General features: G+C 39.8%; 1 protein-coding gene across 2 annotated transcripts; it reads right to left on the bottom strand.

Annotated features, from left to right (window-relative positions):
* Nucleotides 1-1,693: 1,693 nt before the first annotated feature.
* LOC120833955 (secretory carrier-associated membrane protein 5) lies at nucleotides 1,694-8,058 on the bottom strand. 2 transcript variants are annotated; one of them, XM_040201636.2, is made up of 7 exons: nucleotides 7,867-8,058; nucleotides 6,540-6,602; nucleotides 6,339-6,458; nucleotides 4,890-5,046; nucleotides 3,919-4,020; nucleotides 2,966-3,083; nucleotides 1,694-2,660 (listed from the first exon to the last, which is right to left on the bottom strand). In XM_040201636.2, exons 2-7 carry the CDS (start codon nucleotides 6,544-6,546, stop codon nucleotides 2,481-2,483), a joined length of 684 nt encoding a protein of 227 aa, XP_040057570.2. In that variant the 5' UTR covers nucleotides 6,547-6,602; nucleotides 7,867-8,058; the 3' UTR covers nucleotides 1,694-2,480. The 2 variants fall into 2 exon arrangements, with proteins under 2 accessions (XP_040057570.2, XP_077941386.1); XM_078085260.1 differs by having other exon boundaries at nucleotides 7,621-8,007.
* Nucleotides 8,059-10,036: the final 1,978 nt, after the last annotated feature.

The following is a 10,036-nucleotide window of genomic DNA, read 5'->3' as shown; positions in this document are numbered from 1 at the left end:
CAGTGCGTTTAGAAATACTAAAAGTGTCACTAAATAGCACAAGTGAAACAACAGACAATGTTGGGACTTTTGCTTTCTTCTGCCCACCCTCTCCCCTTTCCTTTCCCAAAAAAGGAGGGTCAAAAACAAGCCTGTCCAGCACACTCAACACATGTATGGGTAATAAAGGATCAGAAAGCAAGCTCAGGAGTACATTTTGGCTTTTATGGGAATAATATATCATAAACCAGATTAACGTTGGGACATTCCTTCAACAACCAATAGCCCACAATCAGCAAGCACATTTATCAGATCTTCATTATTGTTCCAGCCAGATTGAAAAGATGAGAGGCATGCAGTTTATTGGTTTACACCCATGTTTTACAAGTGGACATAATTTAATTTAAAAACAAAAAACATCTGTGCAGTCTTGATTCGTTACGAATCATTGATTGTATTCTGTTGACAGCCAGTCACATATACCTGAAGGCACAAGTCTTTGCTGTCACCACTTGTCACAAGAGATTTCCATGTCTATAGCAATTACAGTGTTTGTTGGTGGCTGCAGTTTGGTCCTCTGGGTATGTGTATCGCTGTATAATTTAATTCCCCTCTCCATGGAGTAATTCCATCGCTCCCACAGCACAGGAAGGGGCAGACCGTTGGGAAGAGGACATCCACAGATACACGTATTTAAAGTGTACTTTGAGTCAGATATGTGAAGGTCAGAGGTAACATGAAGTCATGGGCAAGAGAAAGTTTTAATGAACAAAATATTAATCAGGCAAGTAGTCAATCAATCACCGTATCTCCGATGTGTACAGATTATATGAATAGATCACTGACAAGAAAAGGTCACATAGTGCCCCTTGTGGACAATCAGCGTGAACGCGAGACAACCTTAGAGAACCAACACTACCAGCTGAAGGCAAAGCGTGTGCCTACTTGTATTTGAATATGGCTGCAGTGCCATTTGCAGTGTGTAATGTGTTGGGAACTAGTCAAAATCATATTTAATTGATATCTTGATTAATTGGGGTAAATATAACTAAAGACTCAAACAAAGAGCTGCTATGAAAAACAACTGCAGAGTAATAAAATATCAACTGCTCAACTGCTGAGTCTTTAATTTAGCAGCTCCTCAAGATTATATGTGAATAATGCCTGATCTCAATTTAAGTATTAAGGGGTGATATTAAAATACAGTAATGGCTACCGGAGGTGAAAAAAAACCCATGTATATTAAGATATACGTGTGTTTTTACTCGTGTTATTATGTGATTTCAATAGTCCAACTACATGAGGCAGAGTGAGTAATGAGTGAGCGGTGCCTTTGAATTAGATTTTTGTCAGACGCCTGTTCCAGTGGAGCTGCTTAGCAACATAACGGTCCCCAGCGACCTCAAATAACCATATGTGTAACTGTGTCAACGTAAGGAAGAATACTTCTCAAACATTGGGCAAAATAACACAATACTATTACAATGATGTATTACCTGCAATGTAGAGCTCATTAGGAGGGAGAATGACACAAAGAAAAAGGAATTAGAAGGCTTTATCATAAACACAGAATAGTATCTGTGAAGGATGAATGAAGGTAATCTGTAAACGTTGGAGCTTTTTTATTTCATACTAAAAACCATCAGTGCCTCTCTGTGGTCAAATAGCTAAACTGCAGGAGAATTATTTTCTTAAAATTGCATCACAAGTCCTGTACTTCTTTTCTACTTTATTCAAATAGAGGCATTAACACAGAGATATTTCTTATGTGATGTAAAAGTGATGTTTTGAGAGCAGATGTCAGATCCAAATACATCAGAGTCAGGATGAAGTAATTGTGAACTTACTGTTGTTTTGTTCTAGCTCAGGTCTTACAATAATACTGTTGCTTATTGTGGCACAGACCAACTTTTGTTCAACATTACAGTGCAACCATCAATAAACTGTATAGAAATATGCTGAAATACTGCTGAGCTGAAGTTAGGTAGCGTCATTTAAACTAGAGGGGCAGCAATCCACAGAATCTTTGGTTTACCTTTGAATTCAAAATACAATAAAAACTACAGTGGCTTCACACCCACAACAAGTATCATTCTAATGGTGCATTGGTAAAATACTAAATAATTAAATCTTCATCACAATGAAAGTTATTGTACATCAAACATAATCAGTTTGCTATCTTTTGTAGAAATTGCAAAAGAAATACAGGTCTAACACAAGGAGCACATGAACACACAGCGTTCTCATAATCATTAAAGTAACACATTCAAAACAAATTTCATTGTAACCTCCCAAACTGAAAAAAACATGAAATTTCATAAAACACTAGAAATAATCAACATGCCCTTTAATATAGGAAGACAAATACCAGCAACCCACCAACTGGATATGTTGAGATATTAAATAATCAACAAAATTGTGGGAAACAGTTTCCTAACGCTGTTGATCTTGCTTTGGCATAACTGTCAGGTGATTTCTTTGACAGCCGCGTCTCTGAGAGGCTATATCTGGTTGTCGTTATATTGTGGGCTGGAGGACTGATCCTGCATGGCCCCGGCGGCGGCCCCCATGGCGGCCTGCTGGGCTGCCGCTTGGACATGAGGGTTTTTCCAGGCTCCCGTGGTCCATTCCTCCTGAGCTTTGGACATGCTGGCCCCGCTGCCACGGTAGTAGTTATGGATCTACAAGCATAGACGTGAGGAAGGTAAGTGGTTTTCATTACTGTAGTTATGCTGAACTGTATCCCCCGATCAGTAAAACTGAATACTGTTTTTTTCACGAGTTAAAAGTAATTCCGGCATTTATAAATATAAACCTAACAATCCTACTATGTTGATCAGACAGAGGCCTGAAACATTTTATTTCTACCGCAATGAAATATTTTTGTATTTTGGCAAAATACAGCATGGACGTTGGAATAATAAAACACATTCTAAGTTTCCTGCCTACATTTCCTTTTCAATAAACACACAACTTAAATTCTTACCCGAGTGAGGGCAATGAAGGACAGAGAGGCCACTGCAGTGAACATAATAGTAGGGACCAACATGATGAGCGCAATGAAAATATTATAGCTGAAGAAGGACAAGGTAGCCAACCAACCGCTGAAAAAGGAGACAGACAATTAACACGATTTCATTAAAAAAAGAAGACGACTCATTATAGATGATGAAGACAACATGAACCATAATGATCTGTAATTGGATTGAACGTTGTTCCTCATCATGATACCACCACTGAACATCTGGAAGTTAAATTCTGTTATTTTTTGTGGACATTAAGTACTGCAATATAAAAGTTTAAAATGTTTATAGCTCACCCACAAGAATATCCATTTGCACATGGTGACATTTACTAACTTTATTTGAGGCTGTCAAAATTCAAAATTTCTGATCATCAGCCAGATGACATTTTGAGGATCTCTTTAACAGCCTCTCAAACTCTAATGACAGGACTATCATAAAAGTTATATGAGGGCCGTATCTGATGCTCTACCACTCTCATGTTAATGAAAGCAGCACACATGGCCTTTAAAGTGTGTGTGTATATAGTCCTCCTGACAGGACTTAATGCTCAACTTCAAGAGGTTTTACGACAAAGTAGATTTTTTCGCTTGATTAAAAAGACTTCTAATATTTAAAGTTGCATAATAATTAATAAATAAAATATAAACACTCATGGAGAAACTTGAATAATGACAGTGGTATTTGAGTTGCATTCGACTGGTTGACTCCAAGTATGAGTCTCTATACCTTTATATAATGGCACTTACAGAATTGTTTTAATCTCACTTTCGTACACTTTTTAAGTCAGGATTCAACATAAATTAACATGCAGGGTATCTGACTTTAAATATTGTACTCTATTAAAATGAATAGGTTATTTAAGAACTATTTAACATGGATTTTTTGCAATGCATTTTTAATCTCTGGCTCTTACCACACCCCCCATCCAGGGATGCCTATGCATTGGATGATGCTGATGCCAACTTGGGCCATGAACACAAAAAAGAACTGCATGAAGTTGAAGGAGCTGTCGCTCCTGAGTAAAAAAACAAAAAGAAAAGAAAGGTGATCAGTAATTATGGACATTTGCATCAAACATGTTTCATTACTACAAATCGAATATCGTATGTAGATGTTGTTTCTTACATCGCTATTAATGTTACACATTTGGTTCAAAGGCATTTAAGCCCAGAGGGCGCTATGGGTCATTCCACTCCGCACCAAGAGGAGAGAGACACGCTTCCCTCCACTGTGGCTTATGACTTATCTCTAGGAATACACAAGCTGATCAATCAACAATCTGGTTTAGTCTTTACCAGACCCGCAATTTAGCATCAGGGCATCATCTACTGTACGAAACAAAAGAAAATTGGTGAAGGAGAAAGCGTACGCTCATAAGACAAAGGAATTATTTGATAAAATATTTCAAGCTGCCCTTAAATGAAGGGAGAGTGCATGTTTCTAAGTGGCAGTTGTTAAGCAATCTCCTCTGATCTACCAAATTCACACTCATTTTTAGCATGTTGATATATAAAGAGGGACAATGACCCCCAAAAGCCCAAGGAATAAGGCTACAGCAATGAAAACAGCAGTACTGACAACCGTCATGAAAGTCTGAGAAGTAATGTTTCTTTCCCTCGGGGACAAAATACAGTTATTGTCTCTGTACACAAAGCATCATTTAAATTCATCCCTAAGAACTTTACATTGCAATAGAACACATTAGTCCATTATTAGTAAGCTGTATGTGCCATTTAGAATTAAAGCTATGAAGTATGTTGCTTTTTACTTTAAACAGCCATTACAGTTTTGCCAGAATCCTTCAGCAACAAAAATCATTGTGAGTGAGCACTAGAGTACTGATGAGTAGTGATACAATGTCACTTCAAGAAGTGACAGACTCACTTGAAGGCCTTGTAGATGGCCCTGAACCAGCAGACGTAAGAGCAGGGAGTGAACATGATCAGCCAGATGATGGCCAGTCCAAAGTTGGTTACGCCACCACCCCCAAACATCCAAGCAAAGCAGCCGATGAGATTCACAGCGAGAGTTGCGCTGTTCACTGAAAAGACCAGGACACTGTTACACACTGCTAAATGCATTAGCATGACCAGGCAGGAAAAGGTCTGAAAAAGGTTGATATGTGGATATGAAAGCATGCAAAATGGCTTAAGTTCCTTGAGTAGTTCTTCTCCAGGCCTCATTCTCTAATTATGAGTAATGCGATGAGGCTACTGTGCTCCCCGCTTAAGATGCACTTGGTTTTAATTGTAGCTCCGTGCATTGGTCCTATCTATCTTTTCTAAACGAGCAAAGAAGGCCAATCAGCTTTACATTTTGGTTTACAAGAGGATTATAATGCCCAACACGGCTGCAACATGACACTGATTGAGGAACACAAGTAATACTAATTATTTTCAGGGAGGAAATGAGAAAGAAAAAATGGACATGCTGACTAACATACAAATATGCAATTAATGTGCATGCCAAGCATAGAGAAAATTGGTACAGGAAAAGAAATTAAAAACGCACCTAAAAGCAGACTGGGAGTTTGAATACCTGCTTATGTTTAGCGTTTACTAAATGAGACAATACCTGCAGAAAGAGAAACATGTAGTCGCTAGTTTAGAGTAACAGATATCAAATGCTGTGTCTAAATGACTATTTCAAATGCAAAAAACATGTTGTTCTCATTGCTAGGCAACGCAAACACGCAAACAACAATATTGAAGCGAATTGGAGTGCACCTGTGCTGTGTCTGGCCGAAACCTTGTTGAGCCTTTGACTTTCTCTGCTTTCTTTCCATTAAACTGTATATTTTCTCATTGGCCCTACGCTTAGCTGCCGGTATCACGATGCACCTGTACATAAATGTTGCAGCAGCTTTGAGTCGCTCCCTGCACTCTACCGCGCCGGCCTTCATGGACGGGCAGGGAGCTTCCAGACCGGAGCAATATCACAAACATCATTGTTCCGCTTGTTTATAGTGTAATAAACTTTGATGAGAGTGCCTCCGGCGGAAATTGTCTAACACAATCTCAACATTAACGGCTCTGCCCAAACCAAGGCCATCTGGTCAGCGCTATGACTCATTAGCAAATAAACCAGTCAGAATGACAAAGTCACAGCCAATAGATTGAATATATTTTTGGACCAAAGGAACCCTTGTAAACCAATGCCCTTCTGTTACATAGTTCTTATTAACCACAGAGGGGAAACACAGTTTATGGAAACTCCCGGGAAATCCTGGCTCCTGTGTTATTGGAGAGCCAGGCATTAAAAAGTCAGTTTAATAAAGTTTCATTGGGGAAGTTTAAGGTCTAACATTCATGTGTGGTAGCCTGATGTACTCACACATCCACAGGTGGTACATTTTCTTGCACATGCTGCGGTGGTGTTCAGGGATCTCATCAAAGTCCTGGTAGAAGCATGGCTTGAGTGGAATGAATCCCGGCAGTGGGGGGAAGTTGGGCTCTGAGACAAATAATTCCAGTTAGAAAACATAGCAGCTGGTGTTCAGTCCTTCAGTATGGTGATGCTTTTAGAATCTCTGACCTTCCATGTGGATAAAGTTTGGAGTATGCTGGTTAGAGTTACTCCCCCCTCAGTGCCTTGAGTCTGTCAAGTAAGAAGAAAGGGGATGTTACAATGTTAACTCAGAATACCTTAAGTCCTGAAGGGAAAAGGATTTAGAGAATCCTCAAATATTTTGCGTTTTTGGACCCCTCAAAATAACAAAATGCACTTTTGTGTTGTTCGGAAACTCTGCATCTTGTCAATTGTGCAAGCAATCAATTATTAATAGATCAATGAAACAGCTGACATGATATGGATATTTTGTGGGCACTTTCACTCTGTCACGGTTGGGGTTTGTTTCCTTTCTTATTTTGTAGTTTTCTGCCTCTTGTGTCCCCGGGTAACTTCACTTCCTGCCTTGTCCTGTCATCCCCTGTGATTGTCTGATTGTTTCCACCTGTGTCCAATCACCTGCACCTTCCCACAGTATTTAAGTCATGTGTGTCTCTTGTCCCTCGTCACGGCATTGTTGAATGTCCGGATGTCTGAGTGGTCCTGGTCCCTGTCTCCGTTTTTGCCCTTGGCCTTTTGCTTTTGGAACTTTGACGATTAAAGTATTTTTGTGTTAGAAACTCCGCCTTTGAGTCCAACCTTCCCCTCAATCCTGACAGACTCCCTCGGAGAGACAGGTGGACACTAATGTATTATTGTTACTTACAGGTGCTGTGCCAGTATTCACGATCATAATAATCCATTCAATAAATAGTTTTACCTCATTCTGTTCGGTGTAGATCTATTCTCGGATGTGGAAGTGAGGATCGTACTGGCAGCATTGGAGAGGAGGGGGGTATCAGGTGTGACTGTTTGGTAAATAGTTTGCATGGGTCAGGTAGGACCACCTCTCAGCAGAATTTAGCAGTGGGCCCCTGGGGGGGGTCGGGCCTGTCTGCCTTCAGTCAGATATTGCTGATCACCTGCGTGTCGAGGTGCTGATTTTACACATTTACACCTCAAAAGATCTGGCCGCTTAGTCGGTGATTTCTAATTGACTTTTGTGAAAACCAGGTGCGGCAGAAAGAATAAAGAAACACAAGCTCGTGACGTAACCCCGTTGACTTACTTTGCATGTCCTACAGGTGTGGGGGCGTTACGCCATTTGCAGAAACACGGAGGAGGCTGTAAATCAGCGTCGCCGTCCACGCTTTCCGCTGGAGGACTTAATATGTCCTCCTCCGACTCGTAAGAGTTAAACGACACCAAATCAGAAGAAAACGAACAACACAAACCCCGGGGGGAGGGAGACGGACAGAGGGCTGATCTTCGTGGTGAGGAACTACGGATTCCACAGGACACGTAATCTTCTTACCTGCTTCCAAAGAGCGCTGCTTCTTGGCCTGAAGACGCAGCCGCGTGAGGGGGAGGGAGGGAGGGAAGCGCGAGACTGTCGATCGGAAGATATTTGCGCGGAAACTAACAGACCATTATAATACTTTCACCCTTTATGACCAAGGCAAATAGATCCTAAATCCTCCCCCTCCGCCAATCATCGCGCGGCAATGCAGATTACCAGGCAGATTACACTAATCCTTGACGTTTTTCTTTTTTTTTGAGCCAATCGGCGTGCAGCTCTCTGTCCATGGTGCTGATGCCGGTCCACCGGCGGAATGAAGTCAGCAGCAGTATGAGAGGTATAGATAACTCTCATTTAATTAAATAGCTGGCTTTAATTCCCTTTGCATTATAAAAACGCAGCCCTACTTGGTCAGAACCAAGAATTGTACTAAATTGACTCCAGCTCTCCAGCTGGGTTTGCTGTTTCACTGCACGAGGAAACTTGGTTGAGGCCACAGGACACAATCTCTTGGCAGTAAACACATTTGTTGGCATACTTTTGCTTGGCTAACAAAGAAGGAATATGCTCAAAAACAGAGTTATGCAGAGTATCAATCAAAGTTGAAAAACTTTGTTTGATAAGCGTGCATACAACCAGTGGTGGAGAAGGTATTTGGATAATTTACTTCTTAGGAAGAATAGCAATATTACTAAGAAATACTGAGACATGCATTTAAAAATGTACTTCAAGTATCATCATCAAAACATACTTAAAGTACTTTGATTGTATATAACTTTCATTTTGACCAATAACCAATTGTAATTTAGCCATCTGCCTTCCAATTTAGGGTCCATTTTTTTCACCTTTTATATCAATTAGGACACAAACACAAGTTATGATTAGAACTTGAACACGTGGGTGCTGGATCCTTAATGTAAATGAAAATGAAAATTGTCAGAATATGCGCTGAAGAAGGGCGTGTTGCCTGACATGTACTCATTAAATTACATTAGGATAGTACTCCAATTGTACTTTTTAATAATCTTTTCTATATATATGTTTTTTATTTCTATATTGCCACTTCATTTTCCAAAATCGATTATAGTCTACTGTACCGATCCAGGGTGGAGTCATTTTTATTCATTAGGAATGAGGGATGAATACATCCAGGTAAATGAGTGTGAAAGCTGGGAGTAAATGTGCTGTGGACTTGCAAATCAGTATTGTGTTTTAGATATTGACTAATCCAGATCGTTATAATGATTGCAGGTTGTTTATTCATGAGGTATAGCTTTGCTTCAGGTTCAGTGTTTATCATGCAGATCATCTAATGCCGTTCCATTAAGAAATACAGCAGTGCAACATAGGTGCTTTAGTAAGTTGTCATTATAACAGTATTCTTTTTTTTATCCATCAATTCTACGCTAGTTGGTTTGATAGTGAAAGTGACTTTACCTCACATTGTCACTGCAGCTACTCCCTCTCTCTGGTGGTATTTATATTAAATTTGACAGGCTGTTTTAAGGTCACTATGATATGGCCATTAGATATAAATATAAGGCATGTCGTTCCCCTCCCACTTCAGCTCACAAACAGTGCTTCACTCTGCATATTTTAGAATAAGAAAGTCACATTTTCCCATGAGCTTCCCCAACACGCCATTAATGCAGAACAATGACTCTTTTCTGGGTCCTCCTTGCTGCGCACTTTGTCATATTCCTGGATGGCATGTAGACAGGATATTAAGTATCGCATAAAACAGTGGGAGACTGAGAGGGGGAGGGGGGCAATGGTGAGAAGAAAAAATAAAATGGAGGATGAAGGATCGGTCTGACACATTAGCGTCAGCATTGGCAGAGGGAAAGTCTATTTTCATTTCTTTTGTGTAAAACATTTACTTCTGCTGTAAAAATTAAAAGGGAAGGTGCAAATTTCAACCTGTCTCTCTTGCTAAACCACAAATAGTCCATAAATGACTAAACTGGGTACAATGTTTATTATTTGCTAATGACCTATGTTCATGATCAAGTTAAATCATATCCTATGAAACTGTTTTAAGAATTCAGTTTGTGCTCAAAAAATGTGTCATATTTTGTCAGTTACAGTAAATATAGGGTTACAACACCACAAACACACACACACTGACATTAGTCTACTTGTTTTGCCTTTGAAGCATGAATATCTGTATTTATTTTCATCATAA

Source organism: Gasterosteus aculeatus, chromosome 12 (assembly GCF_964276395.1).
Source record: "Gasterosteus aculeatus chromosome 12, fGasAcu3.hap1.1, whole genome shotgun sequence".
Taxonomy (NCBI): domain Eukaryota; kingdom Metazoa; phylum Chordata; class Actinopteri; order Perciformes; family Gasterosteidae; genus Gasterosteus; species Gasterosteus aculeatus.
Note: the sequence above shows the minus strand (reverse complement) of the source record. Positions and strands in the feature narration are given on the sequence as shown.

What these genes read in the sequence shown, in the direction of transcription:
- LOC120833955 (XM_040201636.2), bottom strand. An exon ending in AATGTACCACCTGTGGATGT is followed by an intron (nt 5,047 to 6,338) that starts GTGAGTACATCA and finishes TGGTCTTTTCAG; the next exon opens with TGAACAGCGCAACTCTCGCT. An exon ending in GCCATCTACAAGGCCTTCAA is followed by an intron (nt 4,021 to 4,889) that starts GTGAGTCTGTCA and finishes TTTTTTACTCAG; the next exon opens with GAGCGACAGCTCCTTCAACT.